Genomic DNA, 27,730 nt, shown 5'->3' on the forward strand with positions numbered 1-27,730 from the left:
CTCAGTGCACTTAAAGGGCCACTGTCCAGGGAAGGCCCTTTTAAGAAAAGGAGCCCAGTGTTTCGATTAGGTACCGGAGATAGTCTGTGCAAAATTCTACAGCGACACGCGCGCCGCAAAGCATCGAAAATACAATTCAAAGCTCCCTCATGCTCTCCTTTGAGAAGCCAGCTTCACCGCTCCCTGCGCTGGCCCGACGGGCCACGATAATGACGTACGTATCGGGAACGACGTCCATTGGTCCGTCTAGCTGACTGACGGGAGAAGGATGGGTGTCTACCGCTCGCAGCGCGCTTTTCCCTCGCCACGGCCAGACTGAATCCAGCGGCGCGCGCTCCCTCGACCGTTTTTTTTTTTTTTTTTTCGCGCTCGCGGAGAGCCACGCCCCACCTCCCGCCAAACGCGGAGGAGGAAGGGGAATTTGTATTGCGGAGGCTAGACGACCTCGGGCAGGAGAGTGAAAAACCTTTGCGAGGGAACGGAAGGAGAGAGGCAGGATAGAATCGGGTGATTGCGGTGGCTGTAACTGCGTTATTAGTTACTCTTTTCAAAAACATTTTGCGGCCTTGCGTTCCAGGGGCGAAGTCTCACAGTCACCGGGGAAGAAAATATTTTCGACCGGAGGGTGGACAGTGGGCCTTTAAGTGCACCCTTGTCAGCTGAGGGGAGAGGAGAATCGAGGAGGAAAGCGCAGCACGGAGGAAAGCACGGCATGACATATATTAATGGCGTGACCACCGTGGGCGTGGCGATTGTGCAGCGAAGGCCGAGCGCGTGTGCTGCATGTGCTGTGCGTAGTAACGTTATGAGGCGTGCACCGGTCTTAAGTCCAGCAGATTCTCTCCTTTCATAGTCATTCATGCTTCTATGAAACACTACCGAGATCGTTGTACTGGCTGTTTTGTTCTAAAAACCGAATGCAGCGCCACCGTGTTGTGTGATCTGAGTTTTGTTTACGCGAGTAGTTGAACTTGCTTTGCCGTTGCCTTTTCTCAGTGTTCACTATCGCCAGTGACGGTGACCGAGTGGCATGCCGTGATTTTAGGTGCACGCGATGCCGCGCATGTCCTGCTTCTCTGTAAATATTTGTGGCACTGCTAGCTGCTAGTCTAGTGCTGTGGGGCGCGCGGCGCCCGCCGTGTCCTGCTGTGCTTGCACTTCTCGTCGTTTTTGCGCACATGTCGGTCACATCGGTCGTATCAGTCCTGCATCTATAAATGATCCTACATGTCATCCGACGGGTGTCCTTTCGGCCGTCTTCGTACTTTTTGGTTGGTTTGTATTCGCCGTACCTTAGCGCGGGCGAGGGAACTGTGACGCTTGAACTAATTGCTGGGTTTTACCGCAGCTTCCTTTACGTGGAGTGGCTTTGCCCGGCGCTCGTGATGTCTCGGGCATCTTAGGATCGCCTGGCATGGCACCACACAAGCCCCCGAATGTTCTCGTTTTCACGAATGAGAATGGATCGAACCAACCTCGTTTTCATGCTGTGAAGGAAACGCTAAGCATGTGTCTTAGCCCCGATCACTATGCCGTTTACTCGCTTTCGGAGCACCAGGTTTGTACCTTATCTGTTAGGAAACGCTAGGCATGTGTCTCGGCCCCAATCACTACGCCGTTTACTCGTTCTGGGAGCACTTTGTTTGTACCTTATCACTTTTGTCGGTGTAGTTCGAGAGGTCTGACATAGGCACTACGACGCCTACCCTTGTTTCAGTATGTTGCTGCTGTAACTAGATTTTAGCACGAAAAGCGCTATTATACCGGTCGGGATCAGGAAGTGAACTGCTATGTGTACTGAAAACGTAGTAGCCGTAGTAGGTTAAAGGTTTGGGTAAATAACGTTTAACTGTTTGACTGTTCAAAAAAATACACTGCCCTTATATTTATGCGGCGACTACAGGATTATGCATTTGAGCTTGTTTCTTGCTGCTTATAGAAACTGATTGTCAGGCTTTGTCAGTTATTTGATTTGTATCTACATTTTGCAGGTCAAAAGTACTCCTTGGATATCCAATACTAAACTCCTTATTGTTGCATGTACTGACATGAGCAGCACAACAAGGCGAATCTTCACAGAATATTTTTTTCGTGGAGGGAATCTTCTTGTCATGGCTGCAAAGTTGGATTTGCCTGGTGTTCGGTACATGGAACACTCATCAGGGTCCGAAGCCATTGCTACAGTAGTATGTGAAGCAGCAGAAGACATTGCAGTGCTGAGAGGTCAAGTGCTATACAAGTTTGATCAGAATTCCAGAGTTAAAACTGTAGCACATGACCGAGAAGGTGCAGGCGTTGTGTTTGAGCTTCGAGGAAGTGGCAGTGGTGGACTGGCACTTTTATCTGAGGTAAGTGGTTCTTTTTTATTGTACCTTGTACAAGATTTTTGTTGTGATTTGGTTAATTATTATGCTATAATTGGTGAAGCAGTAGTGAAACATGTTGATATTATTAAATACCATTTGTGTTGCTTTTGTAGGAGTGAATGGGATTGGGTTCGAGATAAGCTTAAAACAAAGGTGTGATAATTTGGTTTAATGTTGTCACTCACTTTTAGCTATCACTATGCCTCTAATTATAAGTAAGCTTTTGTTGTGTAGGCATTGTGTCTTAGCCAAAGGTTAACCATAAAAGCTACTGTTCACGTCGTAGGTCTGGGCTAAATCATTCTGTGCTACGCAGTAGTCTCATACTTCATAACCAAATTATGATGCATTGTTCTATTTCACCTCTGTAGAAAGTTTTCGTGAATGTCCATGTGAACTTCACTCGCCTTTTTTTGACTACGGCATCTGTGTATTGGAGGCTATATGCCATTTCTTTTTCTTCTTGGAATAGGAAGTACTGCTTGCTGATGGTACAGAATGATTTTAAAAAATTCAATGGCAGCATAAAAAATAATTGTGTATCTTAGTAGCCACATGATTAGTAATAATTTTTCTGCCTGCAGCATTTTTTAAATATAACTTAAACCATGTTTTAGTTGAGGATCTGCATATATTTCCTAAGCAAAAGGGGGTTTGCATAAAAATTGATCATAGTTTTCTCATGCTGACTTAGTGCCAGGTTTACAAGACTGGAAATTCTCACAACTGTGGCTTCACCCTTCTACTTTGTTAAAAGGCAATGCTTGAGGCTATAATTACTCTTTTTGTTCAAGTATGCAACACACACAAGAAACCACTCTGAATCAAAATAATGAATACACTGGAATATGATAGCCATTGGTTTCAGAGAATAAAATGGCATTTGTTGGTGAAGGGTTATCACACAGTGTGTGTCTCACCATTTATCTTTTATTTCTTTTTAGAATGGAGAGACTATGGGGACAAAATTGATGTACTATATTAATTAATAAGGTACCATATTCTAAAAACAGAGAAACCACTCTCACCCAAAACAACTTTTAAGTTGGAAAAGTCAAGTAAAATGATGTGGTCATCACCAGCCGATTTCACAAGTGAAAGGAGCGAGTTAATACCGATTTTTTGGCACAGATATGAAAGGTTACTCTACACCACCATTCACTTCAAAATTGGGACAACCCATCCTTTTTGGTAAGAACATTTGACTCGGCTGGCAGGCACATTTTTAAATCCAGTTTTCTCTGTGATAAGTGGATCATTTGCTGCTAAGCAAATGTAAACATACCCAGGTAGTGCCAAGGAATCAATTTTTACTGGAAATTGAAACTGGATGGAGTTGTCCTGAGTGTCCCTCTAAGCTGTCTCATCTACATGCTCATTGGTAGTTATGATAATATGGCCTTGGAATCTCTTGGCTTTTTGAATCTTTAATGAAAGAAGCAAAGCTTAGGTGCCTATGCTTGTGAGAGAGCCTCATTATACGTATATTTGGGGCATGGGCTGCTTATTTTCATTGTGCCGAATTCTATAGGTTTAGTAGGAAGTAAAAAATCCTAGCTGCATGGTATAAACTAAGCTAAAAAATGGGCAGTGCCTACAGTGCTTCATTTTGCAGCCATACTTTTCCAAGCATTTGGAGGTTTGCAATCTTGATTATTTGTGTTCTATGCATATGCTTTTCAGATCCACTTGGAACTTGACCCAGGGTTCTTCAGTACATCTGAAGATGTGTTTGCACTCCTAAAGAAGGCAAACAAGGGCAGGATATCAATGTTGCGAAGCATATTATCGAAGCACTTTCGCATAAACTGCAGCCTCAACACATCTCACAAGTTGTCCATGGGAAATGTCTTTGCAGCAACAAAGGTCAGTCTGCATTGTTGACATAAGCATGATATAGTGTTTGATCTTGGTTTTATTATGTCATGTTTTTGACCTTTGCTGTTTGAATAAAAACCTCGCTGCTTGTCCTCATTTACTTTGTTTTGCAGGAAGTGCTTGAGGACTTCTTGTCTAGACCACAGACTGCATCTGGTGTCTTCACGGATGGCAATGTCACTTTTTGCTACGTCACTGAAGACAAGGCTGCATCCATGACGGCTACAGTTGACTGCTTACCTGTGGTCATTCCATCTGGTGATGCATTTTTCTGCAGCCCTTCTTTCAACAGTGCTATCTACTTCTCAGCATTGAAGACGCACAGCTTGGGCCGGCTAGCCCTCTTTGTTGAGAATGTGACAACCACCATGACAGCTATAAAAGCGTAAGACAACATTTCTCTTGTAATTGTACCACTAGATGTGCTTTGTCTTTTCAGAAGGCCATTTCGCTTATCATGTGCATATGCTTTTGATGCAGTGTCCTCTTAAGATTTTGTCCTTTACTGGAATAAAGAAGCTAGTCCTAGTATGATATATGGGATTCAATATTTCATAGCGAAAAAAAAAAAAAATTAGGCTGTATAGGGTTCTATAATGTTAACTACATCGCACGATACACAGTAACTTTGCATGTTGCTTTCATTGAAGTGCGACCTCAACGTTTGGAATCGAACCTGCATCTCCAGGCTAAGCAACCAAGTACCCTAATCACTGAGTCATTCTGGCAAGGCAGAGCTATTGCTGGTAGTAGAAAAATGACCAAAGAACTTAATGTGAGCAATGGCTTTTTTTTTTTTTTTTTTTTAATGAAAAGCATAGCATATAAATTGATTTGAGGGAACATAGTTCACTTGTTTTCTGTGAAGGATGTTGCAAGGTGTGAAAAGCAGCCAAGCACATTGCGACAGTTCATTCTCCTAAAATTGGCTAGCAAGCATTGGGAACTATAGGGCCTGTGTACTTGACAGGGCTACTAATACATTGCTGTATGCCATAGCTCCTGTGCTGGATCTAGCATGAATACAGTTAGAGCTCCAGAGTGCGCCCTGCTGACTCTGCACTTCTCCATCTGAGCCAAGTTTTTGAGAAAGCTTTTAGGTTGCTCCTCACTTTGATAGATTACCTTTTAGGGTGTACTGTCTTCATAGGGTCTTTTGGTAATGCAGTTCACATACTAGATATGTGGACAAAAATAAGCTCGTGCATATGCTACTCATAGTTGCTGAAAATGCTGCTATAACATGACTGGAATTTTTGTTTTAAAATCTTGCAAGTAGCTATAGCAGCTTCTGCTTGGTGCTTATGACACACGAAGCAAGGTCATTTGGCTACTAGGATTTGCATCAGTTTTTATTCCTTTCTTTTCTGCCCAGCTTGCAGTCCGTCCATGGATCTGTTGCAATCGCCACACGTCAGCTAAATGGTGTAGGTAAGTATATTTGTGAGAAGTGATTGCTGCAACCATTGTCTGTGCATTATCACATGTTAACATTGTGCAGCTGTGTGTGTGTGTGTGTGTGTGTTTCTTTTTTTTTTTTTTTGACTAATTGATAGAACCTCAGCATAACACTAGTGCTCCTGCCGTGGTACAGTGAATTTGTGGTCACCTACTTGGAAGGGGCAGCAAGGTATTTTTGTACAGTGAAAACTAATTTCAGTTCTACAAATTCTACAACAAACTTCTTGAAATAGATGTTTATTGTCAAATTGCAGTTGTTTTAAGATAGGCTATGGGCCATGTTTGACAGAGTTGCTTCATTCCTCTTTAGCCCACTTCTCATATGGGTAGTTCTTTCCTGTTCTATTTTAGTTCTGCTACACTCCTTTAGACGTAATGTAGCGACTCACAGCGTGCCAGTCTGAACCAGCTGGATATTGCTGCTAGGTCAACCTATCCTGGCTGGTAGAAAGCCAGCAGAAGTAAACAATTCCTTAACACTTGAAAAAAGGACTAAAATCAGAACTTGAATCCACTGGAACCGGCTGTTAGTCCACTGCTGACTCAGTCAAAAAGTGTGTCTCTTTCTGTCTCCCCCACCCCCCCTTTCCTATTATACTTAAATAACTCGCTGCAACAAAAACTGCCTGGTTCTATCCTGTGCACACATTTGCTTGTGATGCCTAAAGAATTTTGTGCAGCAAAAAATATTCATTGACCTGCCATATTTATTTGATATTTTTGTAAACAGGATCATGTGTATATTATGCTGTAGATATAATAACAGTAGTGAACGCTTAACGTTGACGGATAAAAATCCAAGAACCTACAATAACGGCAGTTCAAGTTGTTTAAGAAAAATTTCAAAAAAGCTCAACAGAAGTGTGTCAGTGATGCACTTGTTTGTTTTTGGTCTTTCGTCAGTGCTCACTTGGTGCCTGACAGAACATGCTCCCATTGCTCCGGGAAGATGTTCGGAACGATTTCAGGAGCAGTATCAGTGAGCTGTAATTGTGTCATTGCTTCACCAGGTCGGGGAGGCAATGCGTGGCTTGGTCCTCCCGGCTGTGCCATGTTCACCGTGTGCCTGCAAGTGCCGCTCAATTCACCACTCGGCCAGAAAAGCCCATTCGTCCAACATCTTGCTGCTCTGGCTGTGGCTAAAGCTGTCCGTTGCACAGAGGGCTATGAGGTAATCTGACCACTTAGCACTGACTTGCATTGCAGTTAACTTGCAAACTGTAAACACTTGTATGGAACAAGGAGGTTATGATGTGAGTTTGAAGATTAAGAAGGTAGTAGTAGCATGTTGAACTGCTTGCAAAATATTGCTTTGTATTGCTGCAGCTCTTGCTGAATAAAAAACGTTAATGTGCTATCATGTCATCGGTGTGTAGCATTCCAAGGAGTGTTACTGGTACACAGAGATGTCAGGTTTGAAGTTGGTGAACATTGCAATATTTTTCTCTCTTATTTTTATTACTAATTGCATTTTAGATCATATCTTGCTTTAGTAATATGTAAGCTGTTACTGGTATGCATTGCTGGAAGTGGAAGAGCATCCTGCAAGAGATTTACAGACTTCTATTCCTTTTCACTCTGATGCCCTTTGCACTGCTAGGCAATATTGAGTTTTCTTAAGCAAGCTTTCAAGAACTCTGTTGATGGGGTTATCATAACTGAGGCACAAGTCTTTAATGGCACCAATTGCTTTTGTCTTCCCTTTTTGTTTTCATTTTTAGGTGTACTTCAAGCTGTTTTACACTAGCAGAGGCTTCAAAGTGCACAGTCACCTATTTCCCATATGTTTCATTATTTTGGCTAGTTTAAATAGCAATTGAATCTCTTTCAATGAGTATACGTTGGTGTGTTGTTGCGTGAAGCTGTTGAATAGATGTATCTTGTGACATCTCACGATGCTTGTAGAAGCACCGCAGTTGGGCCAGCTCATAACAGGACATGAAGAAAAAGGCATTTTTAATAGAAATTGCTAGCACACTGCCTGCATTACCTATTTCTTGTGTGTCATTTTAATCAAAAGATCCAAACGTTAAGTACATGCTGCACAGAAAGCACTAAAAGGCCTAGATCACCTGAGCTGGAAAAGAGACAGGTGGTAATTCAAAATGAAATACAAGTGTAAACTACAGAGAGGTCATCTTCCTGTGACATAAGTCTGCTGCATTGCTTGCTTAATGCTTAGGTACAAGTTGCACACAGTTTCGTGCTTATGGAGAAAAAGTGTTGATTGGACAGAAGAGTGGCTGCCGTAGAGAAATTCAAGGTAGTTCTCTTTGGCTTGTTGATTTTACATTCATCTTTGAACTAATTTAGATTGTAGTTTTGGCATGCACTGGCTCAGGTAGAAAGCGTACTGACTTGTGAAATGCAAAGGTGGTTAGGTGGAAGGCAAGGTGTAGTTTTGTTAAGAGATTGACAATATTGAGATTATAGTGAATTGCTTGTAACAGTTGTGTGCTTTCTTTTCAGATGGTAAACATCAGAGTGAAGTGGCCAAATGACATTTACTATGGATCCCATTCCAAAATAGGAGGTGTCTTAGTCTCGTCTACAGTTAATAGAGATGCCATCACCTGTTATGTTGGTAAGCATGAAGTGCAGTGTCTGATATAAACCATAATGCTGTTATTTCAGCATGGTTGTTGGAAAGGTGATGCATGTTGGCCAAGTAATGGTAATCAGTTGCAGACCTAAACATATGCAATCTTTGTGAAATTGTGCATGTAAACTTAATTAGTATGTCCTTTGTGGGCTGTATGGTACATTTAATGTTCCTTCTTTCTTGCATGTAGCCAAGATATGTTTTCTTCAGGTCATTAGGCCCTCTACTATTGTATCACCTGGTCTAGTATTCATATATCAGAAGCATTGTGATTCGTGAAGGAAAGCTGGGCATGATTGCATTGGTGTGGGAAAGTTACTGTGATATCTTGATGGAACCTCATAATTGCAAGAATAATTTCCTTCCAGAGTAGTGTGGACACTGTTCAAAGAGCTTTAGTATGTAGCATATCCTAAAAAAAATCTGCTGTTCATTTTGGATCTTGGACTATATGATGACACATCAAAATCCTCTGATATACCTGCTTCAGCTTTTTCGTCACTTTAGCATCCTTCAAGTTGATGTTAACAGGGAAGCTATGGGCAGTACAGTTCAGTGCAGTAAAGAAATCCTCACTAGATTTGCACCTTCTGATCTCTTTGTTGGCTCTGCCTATTTCAGGCTGTGGCATAAATGTTTCAAACAGTCAGCCAACTCTTTGTATCAATGACATTGTGAAAGTTGCACCATCTAAACTTGGAACATCGAAGGTGGCTGCCCCTCTGACACCTGAAAAAGTAATTGCTAGAACATTGAATGAAATGGAGTTCCTGGTAGCTACATTCCAGAGCGGTTGCAGCAGCATGGTACTGCAAGAGTATTACAAGTACTGGCTTCATGGGTGAGTGTTATATTTGTACTGGCCGTAAGTATATTTAGACACCTTAAAGGAATCACTTTAGGCTACCTGCCATGGTGGCTTAATTTGGCATTCAACTATTGAGCCCAAGGTGAAGGAGCTGCATTTCGATGGAAATGCAAAAATGCCAATGTGTGTGCAATGTCGCTTCATTGAAGGAAATAATACGGAGCCTGACGCTATACTGCAGTCCCTCGGCCCATGTGCAGTTTCGGGGCATTAAAATGCCACACACCAATTACTTTAAAGCAGAAGTACCCAGCCCAGTATAGCACGCATAATAAACTTCAGCATGCCTCCATTTGTTTGCAGCCATTCCTTCCTCTGCCTTTATTAAGGAGAAAGTTTGCAGTGATGGCAGTTTGATAGCATTCTGTGTTCCCAGTACATCATTGCATCTTGTTGTTTTTTCTTAAGTTAGTACCTGTATGAGCAGCTATGGTGTTCTGTATTTTAACTATGCATAGCCTAAACTGCAGCTGGTATGTACCTACACTTTTTTTTCTACTTTTAACCCCCATTGCGTCTTTTCACTTGGCACAGTTGGGATGCCATCCAACCATGCGAGGCAACCGCTAAAAGTTTTATTTCCAAATTTAATATAACCTAGCCTAACAACATCTTAAATGAGTTAACACACAGCATCCAGTGCACCATTCTTTTCTGAACCATGAAGCTAAATAAGCTGTATATTAAATAATCTTAGCCTTCATAGTGGTGTTCTTATGATAATTTTTGATGCTTGGATGCCAAACTTCCTATGCTCAGGATGCAGTGTCTCAAAGAAATTAATTGTTACCCTCTTGAAATGCAAAACTTGATATGTATAGGAGTGTTTGCAGTACAACCCTTTCATTATTTTGTTTGTTGTTTATATATAGCATAAAACCGGTTAAGCTGACCACACTAAAAGGTAACCGGAGCTGTTGACATGCAATGTACACCCTTTGTAAATGTTTGGAGCCTGGGGGCCTTGCTGCCAGGCAGTGGGGCTCCTGCAGCATTCGTGAAAATCCTACACATTGTACGGGGCACGACCAGAGAGCTTCATACCTTTGCAGGACGTCTAGCAACCGGGAGGACCAGGAATTGTCCGGTAAATTTTAGGCACCAGGCAAAATCAGTGAAATGTCAGGGAAACCATAAAAAATTTCGCCAAGTCAGGGAAAATGGCATGATACATTCTGCTGTGCACTTTCATTCTAACCTGACACGCAGCAAATATGGTATTCACGCAGATTTTTTTGGGGGGGGGGGGGGGGGGGGTTTGTGCTGTCTCACCAGCGTGTGGTAGCCAAGCAGCAGTGCTGTAAGACTAGGCGCGATATACTACTTTGACGCCAACATATGGCTGAGCTGCCACAATAGAACCAATACGCACGTGAGGTGGGTACTATAAAAAGTATGGTCGAACCTCGCTATAATGTAAATGGATATAGTTAATTATCGGATAAAACTAACTAAAATTAATGTTTGGTTGGTCTATCCTTTACTTCTATGGGAAGTTTTCTATATAACGAATGAAAAATATAAAATTTGACGCAAGATCAGTTGCAACGAAGCAATTTTTTTTTTCATTAAAACGGCAAAAAATGTGTGAAGGAGCCGGAAAGAACATCAAGAAACGCATTGAATTGCCCAGCGCCAAACTGTGTTTAAATTGCCCACACGTTTGTGTTCCGAGTCTTCTAGCGGCGGCGAAAATGACTAGTGCCAACGATCCATGGCCTCCGAGATCACCGCGCGTTTCATTGACACCGCCACTCGAGTCCGGCCATGTCTGGCATGTCATCACCATTGCCTTGTCATTCCGTGAACCCTTGCCATGCCTCTGCCACTGCGACCGACTACGCACTCTCAGAGTCCGTGCGCGGAGGCAACATCCCTTTTTGAGTAGTCACTTTTGCTCTCCAACATGGAACCAAGCTTTTAATTGAAAAATTGTGCGTTTTTGCACCTTTGTGTTGTCCATATTAGTGTCCGTTTTGTTTCATTTTATTAGCAGGCTTATTTACAGGAATTTGATCGCGCACTTTTAAAACGAATATCGGATATAATGAACAAATTTTCACGCCCCATACTACTTCAGTATAGCGAGGTTCAACTTATGCGGAAGCGCTGCGTGAGAGCAGTACACGACATAAAGCAGGAATAACCACGCTGGCAGCGACCAGCATAAAAGCAATTGGCGAGCTGTGCTGCCAAGCACACGTGCACAGCCATACTAGATTGGTTTGGCTCATTTTTTTGTGGGGTGGGCGGCTCGCTTGCTCTGAGGCTGGCACCAGTGCGGTTTTAATTTTTAGCAAACATTTGATGTTCTTAACGCCCATTAACACTAATGACAGCCTTTTCACTATTGTAAATTGCAGATTATGATTAATAAAGTACAAAAAATTTAACACTACTTACGGGTAGGAAAAAATAGGCTCCGTTAAACAGTAAGAGCAAATGTGTTTTCAGTGTGCCATTTCAATGAATAGCTTTTTGTAGTGAATTATTTGTCTATGCTCATTATCATCAGCAGCTACATTTTTTAGCCTCTTCACTCTTCAGTGAATTTGAACTGAAATAATCAGGGGAAACCTTGATAAGTCGGGGATTTTGGAAATAGTGGTTTGCTAGACACCCTGCTTTGGGAGATTTGAAATGCTGAGGATGCATTACAAGCCTCGCTACATAGCTTAGAAGCAAATCCCCTGGCTTCAAAGGATGTGCATGGTGTATGAGTTTTTCTAACTGCTAGAAGTGGCAGCTTTTGTGCTCAATTTCTTTCTGCGGATAAAATTTTGGCATGCATTGTAATTGTAATGTGTTTTAGTATGCTCAGGAGCAATCTGATGGCAAACTGTTGCCGTCAGATTGCTTCGAAGCAGCAAGTGCTTTAATGAGATTTGTGTGGTCTCTGCAGTGATTGGTTCTGAAAATGGGCCAGGAGCAGCTGCCAGTGTTTACCCTTCCTCATATGAGTGCAGTGGGTCATGCATCAGGCAACAATTCGGCCTTGTCAGTGGTACTGAATGTGCCTAATGCACTAAAATTTAATAAAATTGAGCACACTTATCAGCGCTGAGGCACCTCAAAACAGAAGGTTTCATTCTCATTTTTTTTTTTTATTCCAGAGGTCAGGAGGTCACCCTGCAGGATCATGGGTGCAAGGCATTGATCAGAGGCTTGGATGAATATGGCTACCTGTTGGCAGAGTGCTCGGGGAAACTGTACAAACTTCAGCCTGATGGAAACAGCTTTGACCTGATGAACAACCTTATTGTTACAAAAGCATAGTTCCAGTGCATCTGCTAGTGCATCTGCTAGTGCATTTGTTGATATATGCAGAACATTTATTTTTTATACCACCAAAGATGAATTAATGCACCAGATTATGCATTTTTTTGCCAGATACAAATAAGACTTGAGATTCTATTCACTAAATTAAATACACACCGAACATGTTGGTCTTAAGGGCAAGCTCATAATTTAGTCATGACAGTCTTTCAGAGGTAATATATTGTTACCATGGCAGGCCCTATTAGTGCATTTAGAATTGCTTGGTGATGAGTTGAGATTCCATTTTCTAAATTGAATGGGCAGATGACATTTAGATTAAGAGAAGTGTTCAGAATTCAGTCATGGTAGTCTTTCCAAGGTTATTTAACTGTTGCCATATAAAATAATAAAAATTACTTGTCTGCAGGTGTATAGGCAGAGTAGAAACCTGGCAGAAAAGGCTGTGTACAGGTACCTGTTAAAGAAATATGCTGATTTCAATCCACTATTTCTTTACAAAACCATACATTTTCTATTGCAACTTGAAAGTGTGTCACCACTCCAATAAGTCAAACTACGTAGCTTCCCATGTGGGACTTATGTGTTGTGAAGTTTCGGGTTATTTGGCAGCGTCTTTTCACAAGCATTCCTTTGGCATTTTCTTCTACACCTGAAAATTTTATTGCAAAACATTAATTTAATACTCTACAATGCTGCTCAGCCTCTGTAACGGACCCTTTTGCAAATTGTTAAGTCAGCTTCCTTGCATGAGTGTGGCTGCATATAGTAGTATTGAAAATTTTCATAATATATAGCAAAGTGCTGTGATGTGAAATATGCTAATATTGTTTCTTTCATGAAAGCATGGGTTATTTCTTCGCATAGAAATTCAGCATATTGTTCTAATATTAACCAATACAATTGTGATTAGTGGTGGGTCAGTGTAAGGAAGCCAACTTAATAATTAAAAATGTCCTGAATAAAGTGCAGAGTTGCAGTTTTATCTTTATTTTGGCTTGAGCCTTTGAAGCCCTTCTTGCAACATATTTTGAAATTTTATCCATTCATTCATTGTGATATTTGTTTATATTTGAATAAATAGTATTTTTTAAAAAAAATTTTTAGAGTATAATCCTCTGTATGTAACCTTTGGAAGCACATCAAAGGGACATAGCAATTTTGGACACTGTCCATTTGCTTCTACACAGGGAAGATTTTTCACATTGTATACAATATTCAGGTATGATCTTTTCTTACTACCAAAGGGTCATCGAAAAGGCCATTCCTACTTGCAGTGGCATAATTTGATGTTATGAAAATCAAGTTGGGCAACTTTTGAGTGCCTTTAATGTGATAAATGCTGTTTGGCTTGATTTGGTCGTCATGGCTTGGCTAGCTTTGTGGATCTCTCAGTGAACATACTCAAGCCAGCATTTTGAAAATTGTGTGCAATCTATTATGTTGTGCAACTAAAAGTATTATCAGCTTTTTTTTTCTTTTCTGTGCCTCGTAAGCAAAGGCCCTGGAGCATGTGGTCTTGTATATTTCACAACATACCGCCATATTAAGTTCACTTCATTTAGAAGTTTAGCAGACACATCTAGAATATACTAACAACAGTTGGTTCATAAGACTTGCTTTCATAGCATCTACCATGAAGATTCCTACAGCTCAGCTGGCAGTGTTTGCTAACTGTGATTCTGATATGCATAGTGCTTTAGTTGTGTATAACATCTGTTCAGGAGCTTTATTTTATACAGATGCATGTGTGTGTGCTTGTAACAAAAAAAGATTACTTGCACTGCAACTTTGTAGAAAAAATGCTGACACCAAAAGTATTGAGCAGTATGGGGAAGAGAAGAAAGAGGATAAAAAATGCATAGAATATTTCACGATGTGATGCAACAAATCTGCATTAGTAGTTACTTGTTGAACATTGGTTGTACATTTTGCTTTTATACTGACCGCCTTCCTATTGCACATTAGAATTTTATTGCACAGTTTTTCCTTTCCACTGCTGCGCGAGTTTTTGGAAGGTAGAGGTGAATGGGCGGGGGTTGGTTGGAGGCTCATAAGTGAAAGATAGAATTTTATTTGCAAGTGTTGGGAGATGAGGGAAAGTGCCGATTTGCTCCGATCTACTTTTGCACTGAATCGGAGCGGCACTGGATCGGACTGACTGTATTGACAATGCATTGAAAGGGGAGAAATATTCGGATACAGGCTTCACCAGCTGCATCATCCTAGGTTAGCGGTATACGAAATGGAGCTAAGCTGCCGTTACCTTTGTCATGGGCAAGTTAGGCCCGATATCCTGCCCTTAGCATATTTGGGTCCATTTTATCTAACACATCAACTGCCTGCATAATCGTAGGCGTGCACAGAGTTCTGCATTAGGAGGAGCAACGTTTAATTGCAGTGCCCCTTCCTTTTTGCTCACCAAAGTACCTACTGCAAAACGCAGCGTAAAGATGAGGATTTGTTATCAAACATTTATTTTGACGTGATGCAATTCAAAAATAAAAAAAAATAATGAGCGCTTAAAATTAAAACAAACTTCGCCATGGACACAAATTGGAAAAGTATGCGATGACACGCGCTCACAATGGTTCCTTGAGTCCTTAAGGGGTAAATGTGGCAAGTGCACAGTTCTTGTAATTGTAAAAAAAAGGAAAAGAACTCTGCACGGCCACAAACTGGTGTTTACAAGTGACAACACAGGTCCGGCAGAGTAAAGGTATGGAGCCGACTTGGCGCCCCCCTGAGAGGATTAGAGGTGGTGGCTGACCCCCTTGTGCGCATAATCATTGTTCCTTGCCTGCTACTCAAATATAAAACATCTTTGAAAGCTTTTATATACTAGAAAAAGTTCGTCTTCCTGAAAATTCTGCAAGTATAGCAAAGTGAGACGCCATCCTCCTTGCTTTTGCAAAGAGCAGGGCGCTTTTTACTTTGTTTATGTTGACAAAAAAAATAATCTGCTTGTCAACACTAAATCAACTGCTTTCTTCATAGTTTGCAAACAACAGATGCAGAGGGACCTGGGCTTCTCTACTCGGTAGCAGAAAATCTTGCAGTGACAAACAAATGACATGTAAAATTACTGTAGTTGCCCTCAGCAGTGCACCAACATAACTGCTGAGGTTAGTAACTGTTGTACAACACATTGAGACTGTAAGGGTAGAAATCTTTATTTCCACCCAATAAAACAAATTGTTCCAAATCGCTTATTAGAATACAGTTGCCAACCTGTTTTTGGACTTGGCGGTAGCCAGGAAATGGTCAGAATAATCGAGCAGTCCACCAAAAAATCTGTGAATTTAAAAAAATTATTACAACAAATCTGTGTTAAAAATCGCGAATTTTGCCACTCTCCATGTTTCGGTTGTATGTCGATAATGAGGAGTTATAGCATAGCATTATCCACTGCGATGTGCTCCAGCGTTCCGCTTGTGCGCACGCGCCAATTAGTCCAGGTACGTCGCGCACCGCTAAGAAGCATGAGACTACCTCAAGGTGATCTCCGCATACACAGTGGTGTTCCGCAAAAGCAGATCGTGCTAAGCTATAACCCTCCGGTTAGACCATGTCAGCCAGAGTATGGCTTCGTCTTGTTCGCACCGCTTCACTTTATGATAGGCCAACACAGCTGCAGGCCATACCGCAAAAGAACGCAAACGCCGCACGAAGCAGTAATGCTTAGTTTCCATGAGTAACGATGGTCGCGAAGACACCACCATAGCGAGATGGAACTCATGGGAAGTACTCCACGAATGCACCAACCCCCCAGCTCATGGCATCCTCAAAGACACGGCAGACACTGTTCATTTTATTCTCAATCCGATTGTGCACCTTGTAGGCCACCACGATGGCAACAAAAAAAGTGCCGTTACTGTCGTGACACGAAATGGCAACAATGAAGAAACAGCCAAGCTAGTCTGTACGCATGACTGTTTAAAATCCAAGATGGCACCTTTCAAGGTCACGAAGAACAGACTGGGTGCAAACAATGCCCACTTACGTCTACATATGCCAGAAGAGCCTTCTGCCAAATGGCGATCACCACAATATGCCGGCGGCAATTTTAGTCTGAAAAATCAAACTTTTGGAGTCACTGAGTCCGAAATATCGGTCTGCTTCTGTAAAGAACTGTAAAGCTATTTTTTTGTCATTTATTCATGTCTAAGCTTGCAGTTGCCTCTTTCTGCTGAAGGCATTTCTTCACTTCAAATCATTCCGAGTAACTTACCAGGATACAGTCTTAGGGAATGGGACTTGCTGATGTTTTGTTAGGCTCATTTTAATGCCCTGAATAGATTTTGAAAAAGCGAATAACTATGAATACCATCTCTCTAGCTGACACATATTTGGACTGGTATTTTCTTACTTTTCTTGAGGAAGACTAGGGTCACTGAGCCATCCTGTTAGATAAGTGTATGTTACGTTAACCTAGAGAGCGCTGTAAGGTACATCTACTTAATATTTCATTACATGGGACGCTAAGTAGTTGAAAAAAAAATGACATAGTGCTCCATTTCAGGTTTGTTTCATTCATGCTTATTTATTCACAAAAATAATGTAACAAGCTTTCAGACAGTTCAACCAATCAAGTTACTTAATTTCAAGGTCCTCCAGCTCATATTCGAGGTCCTCAAGATCTTCCAAGTCATCATCTTCAAAGAGTTTCTCATCAATTGGAACAGAAGTAGACTCTGATGCTTCTGAAAAACAAGGCAATTTTTCTCATAGGCAACAATGTAGCAATCAAGAAATGTGGAAGGAGTACAACAATATTAGGTGAAGAACTTGACAAACCAACACCTAAGATTCAAGCATGACAGTAGTATAAAGGACGAACAGCCGGTTTATGGTTTTGCCTATACAGCACAAAACATTGAGCCATGGCTGAATATATATTGCTACACATCGCTACTGAAGAAACTTGCAATAATTTCAACATCTTTTACAACAAAACACTGTGCAATAGTGATAGCTTACTATATTAACTATTGTAATGCTTTGTGCTTTTTCGCTATGTTTTGGTATCAAGTGTGTTGTGTGTATTTCAGTTATCAAGTGTCATTGCTGTATATCTGTTGCATGTATTCGTGTCTGTGTGTGTGTGTGTGTGTATATATATATATTGCTACGAAGATGACGAAGTGGGAAGTGGCGCGGGGCAGAGCGCTCGCGCCAGGCCCGCTGGCCATTAAAGCATATTGTCGCCATGTTCCATCGCTTGTCATGCCACCAAGTAACGTTTGGTTGGAGGTGCGGTTCATCCCCATCCTCGCCTTGCCCCATCAAAGCCAACCGTACGCCGGGTCCATCTGCCGAAAGCCCGTGGAGATCGCCGCCCAGCTCTGCCCCAGCCCTTTTTGCTCAGACCCGACCAGCCGCTGTCCCCAGCCTTGTCCCCAGCCCTGACCACAACACACGACGCCTAGGAAGAGCCCAAAGCCGATCCTACCGACCCTACTGACCCCACAATGAAGCGACCTCACAACCACTCGAACGAAGACAGCACCCCCGCCCAAAACGTTCGGCGTGTTTATGAGCCTTGGCCTTCGGCAAATGGTGAAGATTGGACTTGATGCTCCGGTGCAAGCATTCTGCCCATCTTCGCATTCACTGTGGTGTCCAGCGTTTCATGCCCCAATCCTGTGTCTGTGCTCATCGTCACGTCATGCATTGGACAAGGTCTATGTACAACTGGTCGCGCAACTTGGAAGAAAACGCGTGCAGCTGCCTACTGCCAGCGGCATCAGCTCGATGAGGAGGGCTCCTGCGAACTGTGAGGCAAATTACTAGCGCACAGAAATTAAGGTCTGCCAGAACTTCAAAGAACTAGAAAGTAAACATAATATTCGTGCTCAGGAATGAATGCAGTTTTTGTTTCTTGCGTAAGAAAAAAACATGTCACATTCATAATAATATTTTAACTTGTTTCTAACGGCCTCTCTCGGCCATTTACTATCCGCTGCGTAGTTGCCCAAAGCTCAGAAATGGCTCAGACCAAAGCTTTTTTCATCCGCGGAATGGGTGCGTCATCGGCCCCGGTTCAACGTTCATCGTTGCGTGCTGCGTACAGATGGGTTATCTGTACTAAACAGTCAGTATTTCATTCCGCTGGTTGTGGTAGAGATTTACAGCAAGGCGAAGACTGTGTGTGCTCGATGAGAAACTGATTGCCGCTGCATGTACGCATTTCCGGACGATGGGACAATGCTGCATTACAGCTCGGCGGCTCGGCTCGGCCAGCTCGGCCTCCCAGGCACGTCGCAAAAGTGGTGGCTTGTTTTACGGATACACGTCTGCATGAGCGGCGTATCGCTGCATGTTTTAATTGAACGGTGAAGGTGAGATTTTATTGCCCCCAAGACGCGTGTCGCATTTCTCAAAGCCTTCCGTTCCGCTCCCTTTGCTGCGTGTTTTGCTAACTGCGTCATATTACCGCACCAACGTTCGCTGAACGTGCTTTAGCTGTTATTACAGTGATGTTCCTATTGTCAATGGGATCTTTCTCATGAACATGTTAAATCCTTAAGTTGTAAATTTGTAACCTCACATTGACTCCTCTCAGTGGCAAATGAAGCGCGAGTAAAATAATGGCATCGTGAACAGGGCGAGATTTATTGGAGCGAAGCTATATCGTAGATATTTTCACTTCTCAGACGCATTAACTTCTAAATATTAGCAATCCCAATTTGAATTGCTTACCTAAGCTCTTACAGGTTGGCTTCTAGTTCTAGCGTTACTTATTCCGTTCGTTTGTTTTCTGTTCTTTGACAATGATATGTACTTTGTTTGTTAGCAAGATCTTTTACCCTTTTATAATCTCACCGCGTCTCGTTTGGAGACCTACGCTCAGGTCATTTTGTTATCACGAGGATTTCATGAAGACCGTAACGGATGAGCGGTGGTCGCTTTCCTACACTTAGATTTCATTGTCGTGAAGCGTCTATGTGTGTAATTGTGAATTAAAGCCTGGCTTTTTATGCAGCACAGCTTCACTCATTTATGCCCTTGGTGAAATGCCTCAAGCCATGTGATTCTACCCATGTGCTTGCCGAATTCACTTGAAGGCCCTTGTTCACAAACGTGCCCAAAGAAATAAGCCCCAGAATGCGTTCACATGACGCGCGACGAAAGACTAGGCTAAAGACGATGGAGGCAGAACGATGCTATGATAAGGTGGTTAAAGATGCCGTAACATTTCAGTTAACGTAAAACTTGACAGTAGAAATCCATGTCAAGTAAAGTTGGCTGAACAGTTACGGTGTCCATTTTGCTGCCTTATCCGAGCATCGTTCTGCCTCCGTCGTTGTTGGCCTTGTTTTTCGTTCATAAATAAAAGTACAATCAAATTTCCCGCCAAAAGTATGTCACTGTGACGTCACAAGCAACGTCACGTGTTAGTTTTGCCTCACAGTTCGCAGGGGGCGCCGGGAAACTAAAGCCTTGCTCAGAATCGACACGCAGGCTTCTATGGGAGTTACGCTACCATTTGTTCTTCTACCATGCATTGGATTTCTAGCAATCGATCGGGACGATCGCTCGGTGGCCCCGGGTAATGCTACGAAGATGACGAAGCGGGAAGTGGCGCGGGGCGGAGCGCTCGTGCCAAGCCCGCTGGCCATTAAAGCATATTTCATCGTCATGTCATCACGTCGTTCTGTTCCTGTTATGTCGCCATGTTCCATCGCTTGTCATGCCACCATGTAACAATATATATATATATATATATATATATATATATATATATATATATATATATATATATATTGTAAAAGAAGGCTAGGTCGAGACGGCGAGGTCATGACTGCAAGGACAGCGAAGCCTTGTCTAGAGTTTTAATCCGATCACGAACCCAAGCGCGCGCCGGAGCCGGCGCCGCGGGACGATGATGATGGTATGTACAAATGAAAGACGAAGATCATGGCATGTACAAATGAAAGAAGGTCCACAGAAGGCTCGCACAATCTGCCCGGGGGGTCGGAAGCGGCCAGCCTGGCCGCTCCTAATTAACCGATGTACCGCGTCGCACAAACGGTTTCAAGCGAGAAACATGAACAATTTCAGTTCCACGGTGGCGTCGATCGGCTGGGGGATCAACAGGCGTGACTTTGTAGTTAACTGGAGAAGTTTGGCTGATGATCTCGTAGGGACCAAGGTAGCGGTGGTGGAATTTGTCACTAAGGCCAGGGGTGCGCAGTGGTGTATAAAGCAGTACTTCGTCACCGGGACGATAAGAGACCACGCGATGCGTAGAATCATAGCGACTCTTGCGGTCTTCCTGGCACGCTGCTGTGTTGAGGCGGGCAAGATGACGGCATCTGGCCACACGAGATAAGAACTGGGTAGGTACTGATGTGGAGTAGTCGGGTGTAGAGAAGAAGGAAGCGTCGAGAATTGTAGTGGGAGGACGGCCATAAACGAGGAAAAATGGAGAATAACCGGTAGTACGCTGTACTGCTGTGTTATAGGCGAAAGTGACGAATGGTAGAATAGTGTCCCAATTTCGATGATCCGGTGTGATGTACAGGGTCGTCCACTTCTAGCTATAACACGGTCACTGCTTTCAAAGCAACATTGCGCCCGACGTAGGCATATATCGATGCAAAGTGATGCGAGCACAGAAGGACCCGGGCGTGTTGCTTCACATGGCCTGCCACTAAGCTATATTGCTGGGCCGAGTCGGACGCAATGACGCTTTGAAAGCAGTGACCGTGTTATAGCTAGAAGTGGACGAGGCTGTACATGGAGATCATATCTGATAAGGTGCGGTGAAATCGCTCAGTCAGCCCGTTAGTCTGGGGATGGTAGCTTGAGGTTGTCTTATGAAGGGTGGATGACGCGTGAAGAACTTCGGCAACGACTGCCGATAAGAAGGCCGTCCCGCGGTCACTTAGGAGCACCCGAGGAGCGCCATGACGCAATACAATTGATGGCAAAAAGAAATTTGCTACTTCTTGAGCGGAACCGGTCGGTACAGGTGCTGTCTCAGCGTAGCGTGTAAGGTGGTCGACAGCTGTTATAATCCAATGGTTACCACCATCGGAGAGAGGTAGGGGACCATATAAGTCGATGCGGACTAGGTCGAATGGCGTGGCGGGACAGGGAACAGGTTGTAGTAGAAGGCCAGCGGGCGAAGACGTCGGCCGTTTGTGACGTTGGCACAGAGGGCAGGATGCGACGTATTTGGCAACGCAGGAAGATATGCCAGGCCAAAAGAATCGTTTTTTCACGCGGTCGTAGGTTTTGTCAACACCAAGGTAACCTGCAGTAGCGTCATCGTGGAGAGCCGCTAGTATACGTAGGCGAAGCACACGCGGCACGACTGGGATCCAGCGAGTTCCATCAGGGCAATACACAAAGCGAAGTAGGATGCCATCTTCGATCTTAAAATTGCGAAGTTGTCGGCGAAGCCGAGCATTGGGTGGGTCCGAAGCGCCAATAAGGCGGTCGATGATGGGTCGGCAGTAGGCATCGGCTAATTGCTGTGAGCGGAGAGCGTGTTTGTTTTCAGAGTCATCAAATGAAACTGGTGTGATATACGTCGGGGAAAGAGATGGTCGGCTGTGGTCATAGGTGGAAATGCATTGGGAAGAAAAACAGCAAGCCGATTCTGAAAGTGGACAGCGAGAAAGAGCGTCGGAGTCTTGGTGTTGGCGACCCGATTTATGTGACATCGAAATTGTATTCTTGCAGGCGTAGAATCCAACGGCCAAGTCGACCTGTCAAATTTTTGAGCGAAGACAACCAGCAAAGAGTATGGTGATCGGTCACAACTGTGAAATGCCGACCATATAGGTAAGGGCGAAATTTTTGGACAGCCCAGACGACGGCAAGGCACTCCTGCTCGGTAATGGCGTAGTTTTTCTCAGCAGGAGTCATAGTCCGACTGGCGAAGGCAATCACTTTCTCACGCGAAGTTGCATCGCGCTGCAGGAGTACAGCTCCAAGACCGAGACCACTGGCATCAGTGTGCAGGATGGTTGAAGTGCTGTCACTGAAGTGGCCAAGAACAGGGTCTGATGTGAGGGCATGCTTCAGATTATTAAAAGCGGCTTCGCACTGTTCAGTCCACACGAAAGGGCTGCGTGCTTTAAAGGCCCACTGTCCACCCTCCGGTGGAAAATATTTTCTTCCCCGGTGACTGTGAGACTTCGCCCCTGGAACGCAAGGCCGCAAAATGTTTTTGAAAAGAGTAACTAATAACGCAGTTACAGCCACCGCAATCACCCGATTCTATCCTGCCTCTCTCCTTCCGTTCCCTCGCAAAGGTTTTTCACTCTCCTGCCCGAGGTCGTCTAGCCTCCGCAATACAAATTCCCCTTCCTCCTCCGCATTTGGCGGGAGGTGGGGCGTGGCTCTCCGCGAGCGTGAAAAAAAAAAAAAAAAAACGGTCGAGGGAGCGCGCGCCGCTGGATTCAGTCTGGCCGTGGCGAGGGAAAAGCGCGCTGCGAGCGGTAGACACCCATCCTTCTCCCGTCAGTCAGCTAGACGGACCAATGGACGTCGTTCCCGATACGTACGTAATTATCGGGGCCCGTCGGGCCAGCGCAGGGAGCGGTGAAGCTGGCTTCTCAAAGGAGAGCATGAGGGAGCTTTGAATTGTATTTTCGATGCTTTGCGGCGCGCGTGTCGCTGTAGAATTTTGCACAGACTATCTCCGGTACCTGATCGAAACACTGGGCTCCTTTTCTTAGAAGGGCCTTCCCTGGACAGTGGCCCTTTAAGTAGTTCATGAAGTGGAGCAGCAATACTTGCAAAATGCCTTATAAAACGCCGGAAATAAGATGCCAGGCCGAGAAAACTGCGCAATTCTGTAATCCGTTGTGGACGAGCAAAGTTCAAGACCGCAATGATTTTTTCAGGGTCTGGACGAATGCCGTCATGGCTGACTAGATGTCTCAATATTTTAATTTCTTTCTGTGCAAAGTGGCACTTCTTGGTGTTGAGCTGAAGGCCCGCTGAAGCGAGACACATGAGGACCTCATTCAGGCGCGAGATGGTCATTAAAAGTTGACGAAAAGATGACAATGTCATCCAAGTAACATAAACAGGTTCTCCATTTTAGGCCACGAAGCACAGTATCGATCATTCTTTCAAATGTCGCTGGTGCGTTACAAAGTCCGAAAGGCATAACATTAAATTCGTAAAGGCCATCGGGAGTTGAGAAAGCAGTTTTTTCTTTATCGTCCTCGTGCATAGGTATTTGCCAATAACCTGAGCGGAGGTCCAAAGTCGAGAAATATTCGGCGCCTTGGAGAGAGTCAAGGGCGTCATCAATTCTTGGCATTGGGTATACATCTTTGCGGGTAATTTTGTTGAGTGCCCGGTAATCAACACAAAAGCGTACCGAGCCGTCCTTTTTTTTAACTAACACTACTGGGGAGGACCATGGGCTTGTCGAGGGACGAATAACATTACGATGGAGCATGTCATTTACATTTTCTTCAATTACTTTTCGTTCAGAGAGGGAAACCCGATAAGGCCGTCGGCGAACGATAGAGTTACCTTCAGTAATGATGCGATGGTGCGCAACACTAGTCCGTCCCAGTGGTGGGGAAGTGGCATCAAAAATGGCTTGGTGGTGTCGAAGCAATGTCAGCAGTTCTTGGCGTTGGTTCGGCGTGAGGTTAGGATTAATAGTCTTTGTGAGAACAGAAAGAGAGACGTCTGGCGAAACACGGCGCTGAGGCAGAGGGGCGGTGAGCACCATCAAGGACAAAGGTTGAACATCCACCATGCAGGGGAGAGAAGTTCCTTTTGGGAGCACGAGGGATTCACGTGAAGTGTTAGTGGCCGCTACTGTCGCTGAGCCGTTGCAGAACCTCACAAGACTAGACGGGAAGGCGATACCACGTGCAAGATGACGATAAGATGGTGCGATGAGTACGTCCCCGTCAGTGATGTGGTCAGAAACAACGGTAAGCAGTTTTTCGCACTGAGGAGGCAAAACAGTATCAGCGGCGGCAACGAGAGGATGATGTCGTTCAGAAACTTCAGATGAAAAATCGCTGTCTGTCATATGGATAACACGGTCGCCACAAGAAATTAACGCCGAAGCGGTTGACAAAAAATCCCATCCTAAAATCATCAGATGCGCACATGGTGAGAGCACAGCAAACTGCACATGATGGCGTACGTCGTCAATAACAATTCGTACGGTGCACTTTGCTAAAGGGCGCAAAGGGACGTCATTGGCTCCACGGAGTTCAGGCCCATCATATAGTGTCGTCACTTTTCGCAAACGGTAGCACAAATCAGCGTGAATGACAGAAATTGCAGCTCCTGTATCAATCAATGCTTCGACCGGTAATCCTTCAGCGAAAACAGAAATCACATTATACAGGCGATCTGGAGGACTTTTGGTAAGTTCGTAGAGTGCAGTTTGACCTCCGGAAACTGCAACGCTTAGTTTTCCGAATGGCGGACAGGGATAGTTGTTGCGGGTCGGAGAGGGGAAACTGAGCGGCGGTATGGGGATAGGGACCGACGTCGGGATGCATGGGTTCCACGAGGCTCAGACGAGGATTCTGGAGGTGGGGATGATCTTCGAGGTGGGCTTGGAATAAACCAGTGTTGATAATATGACGTTGAAGGGATGTCACTTTCAAAGGTATCGTAACCACGGCGCTCGTTCTGGAGGCGGCGACGACAGACGCTGGATATATGTCCTCTAATGCCACAGTAATAGCAAATTGGTTGGGAGGGGCGCCAAGGTGCGTAATAGGGTGGTGCAGGTTGATCCGTCGCTATTGCATTGACGTGATTGTAGGTTGGTGCCGGTCGAGGCGGGGGAACTAAAGAAGGGGGGGATGCTGCGACGTGCGCGTAAGTCGGTACTGAGCGGGGTGCCGGAGGGCCAGATGTCATAGGTTCGGTGATTGTTGCCAGCTCTTCTTTGATGATGCTGCGGAGACCGGCGTCATTAGATGTTGCGGAAGAGTGATCGCACCCGTGTCGACAGACAGGCTTGAGGGCCTGGAGCTCCTCGCGGATGATGGCTCGAATAAGTGCCCGCAGGTCGAGATCAGCATTGGTCGGGCCAGTAGCGTTGGTGGGCTGCAATCGGGAGGACTGCAGCTGGTCGATGCGTTGGCAAGTCGTAATAATGGAATCAATAGTTGAAGGATTCTGAGCAACTAGGATGTTATACGCCGTAGAATTGATTCCTTTCAAGACGTGGTGTACTCGTTCAGGTTCCGCCATGGTGAGACTAATACGCCGGCAGAGTGCAAGTATGGCCTCTATATAAGACTCATATGACTCATCAGGACCTTGAAGGCGTGAAGCGAGCTTGGTCTTCGCGATCTCAGTCCGAACTGCCGGGTCGGCGAAGTACTGTCGGAACTGCTGTTTGAAGGTGGTCCAGTTAGTTGTGTGGGGCTCGCGGTTGATGAACCAAGTCCTGGCGACCTCAATAAGGTAGAAAGAGATGTTGAGAAATTTCAGAGCATCGTCCCACCGGTTGTAGGCACTACAGCGTTCATAATAGGTGTTAAGCCAGTCATCGACGTCTTCATCGCGACGACCAGCGAACAGCGGCGGGTCGCGCTGTCGTGTGGGCACAGTCGGAGGGGGTGGTGCAGCCGAGGTAGAGGGTCCGGCCTGTTCGTGGGTACTGTCGGTAGACATAGCGATGGTGGCAGTTGCCAAACGGCGACCAGAACGTAGCTCCAGCGAGAGGCAGGGCCCAAGGCAGCAAGGGGATCAAATTTCACCTCCACCACTTGTAAAAGAAGGCTAGGTCAAGACGGCGAGGTCGTGACTGCAAGGACAGCGAAGCCTTGTCTAGCGTTTTAATCCGATCACGAACCCAGGCGCGCGCTGAAGCCGGCGCCGCGGGAACCCATCAGACACAAGTTTTGAGCGATACGCTCAGTAAGTGTGCGTGTGGCGTGTGTGTGTCAGAAACAGTTGTTTGGCAGATGATAAATGAATGCGCAGATGAGTCACAAAGAAAAATGAAAAACGTAACAGCAGGTTCATTCGACGCCTCGATCGCTCACTTGCACGCATGCACACACTGAGCACATTGCTCAAAACAACCCCTGGCTGCTGGGTTGGGGCCTCACTGTGCTTCTTTTGGTGGGGCACAAGCTTGGTGTGTTTCCTGGTGAACACAATAGCATACGCAACTACTACTATGAGCCTGCAACTGATGAGAAATTATTGCACGACTTAAGCAATACCAAGTCAGAAGTTAAGGCTAAATTGTAGTGCACAGATACAGCGAGTGAAAACAGACTATGTGACTAAGACTACAGGATGGTAGTTTGATGCACGTATCCAATCTCAAAGGAACATGAGGTAATCTAGGTTTGTGAGAAAACGAATGTGGGTTCGCGCGCGCCTGCTTGTGCTCTAAAAAAAATGGCAGCCTCCTCAAGCTTACAGCCATTCGACAAAGCTCGGAAAAGTTCATATCATACTGTGGCAACATATAGCTCTCAGTTCTTGTGTTGAGCTTGTAGTGTGCAGAGTGGCTTGAGTACCTGAAAACATCTTCTGCACAATATGCTTAAGTGCTGCTAATTGCAGCTGCAACAAAGATGGTAAAAACTGACACAATTCTTCTTAGCCAATATCTTTGACGACCACTTCTAGGCTGTCATGTTGCTGCCAAGTTGTCTAGATTGCTGGCAGGAAAGACTTCAAGCTGCCAGTTGTGTCGGCAAACTTGGGTGTCCAACATTTTAATGTGTCAGCATTCCTCAGTAAATCTCACAGAAAATCAATCTGTCCATAACATAACATGTAATAAACCACTTCAATATACTTATGCTGTGCGATACCAGTACAAGTTAGGACCCGTGGTGGTCAAAACTTCAGGGCTCTTCACTACAGCATTCTTCACAGCTGTTTTGTGACACTGAACACCATAAACCAAACCAAATAACACCATGACTTCCAAGGAAAACAAACACCATCAAATAATTAGTCATGCTTAGTCACATACTGCACAGACAGCGACATGTGAGCTGGAAAGGCATGCTCTTACAGTAATCAAGTAGTTTGTAGTTGATTAGTTAACAATTCATTCCCCTCATTCAAACTACAAGATGAAGGCAAAAATAAAGAAATTGAATTAAAAATAAACCAACTTGAATCTCCTACTCAAAACAATAAAAAAAGTCGTGAGAAAAGATTAGCCACAGCAAGAATGTTTATGCATACACTGACAATTCTTTCGGAATTTCTGCACTTTTTTTTTTTTTTTCAACTGTGGATGTATTTGTGACGAATTCTCAAGAGGTATTTTTTGGCAGGATCTGTACAAGGCTG

The 27,730-nt window shown here is 44.3% G+C and overlaps 2 protein-coding genes across 3 annotated transcripts in view; one reads left to right on the plus strand and one right to left on the minus strand.

Annotated features, from left to right (window-relative positions):
- The first annotated feature begins 552 nt into the window (after positions 1–552).
- Positions 553–12,813, plus strand: Hcs (holocarboxylase synthetase-like protein). Of its 2 annotated transcripts, none has more exons than XM_084590439.1 (10): positions 553–1,275; positions 1,349–1,558; positions 1,992–2,348; positions 4,050–4,232; positions 4,358–4,629; positions 5,620–5,675; positions 6,716–6,876; positions 8,175–8,289; positions 8,929–9,148; positions 12,289–12,813. In XM_084590439.1, exons 1-10 carry the CDS (start codon positions 1,228–1,230, stop codon positions 12,449–12,451), a joined length of 1,785 nt encoding a protein of 594 aa, XP_084446565.1. In that variant the 5' UTR covers positions 553–1,227; the 3' UTR covers positions 12,452–12,813. The 2 variants fall into 2 exon arrangements, with proteins under 2 accessions (XP_084446565.1, XP_084446563.1); XM_084590437.1 differs by having other exon boundaries at positions 554–1,271.
- Positions 12,814–16,967: 4,154 nt separating this feature from the next.
- LOC146205766 (zinc finger CCCH domain-containing protein 15) overlaps positions 16,968–27,730 on the minus strand; it is a 41,422-nt gene continuing 30,659 nt past the window's right edge. Inside the window, exon 10 of the mRNA XM_084590441.1 lies at positions 16,968–17,154. Coding sequence (XP_084446567.1) covers positions 17,045–17,154 — 110 coding nt within the window. The 3' untranslated portion in view covers positions 16,968–17,044. The remainder of the gene's footprint in view (positions 17,155–27,730) is intronic.

The sequence above is a fragment of the Amblyomma maculatum genome, chromosome 1 (assembly GCF_055883805.1).
Source record: "Amblyomma maculatum isolate TAMU_Amacu chromosome 1, ASM5588380v1, whole genome shotgun sequence".
Classification (NCBI taxonomy): Eukaryota; Metazoa; Arthropoda; class Arachnida; order Ixodida; family Ixodidae; genus Amblyomma; species Amblyomma maculatum.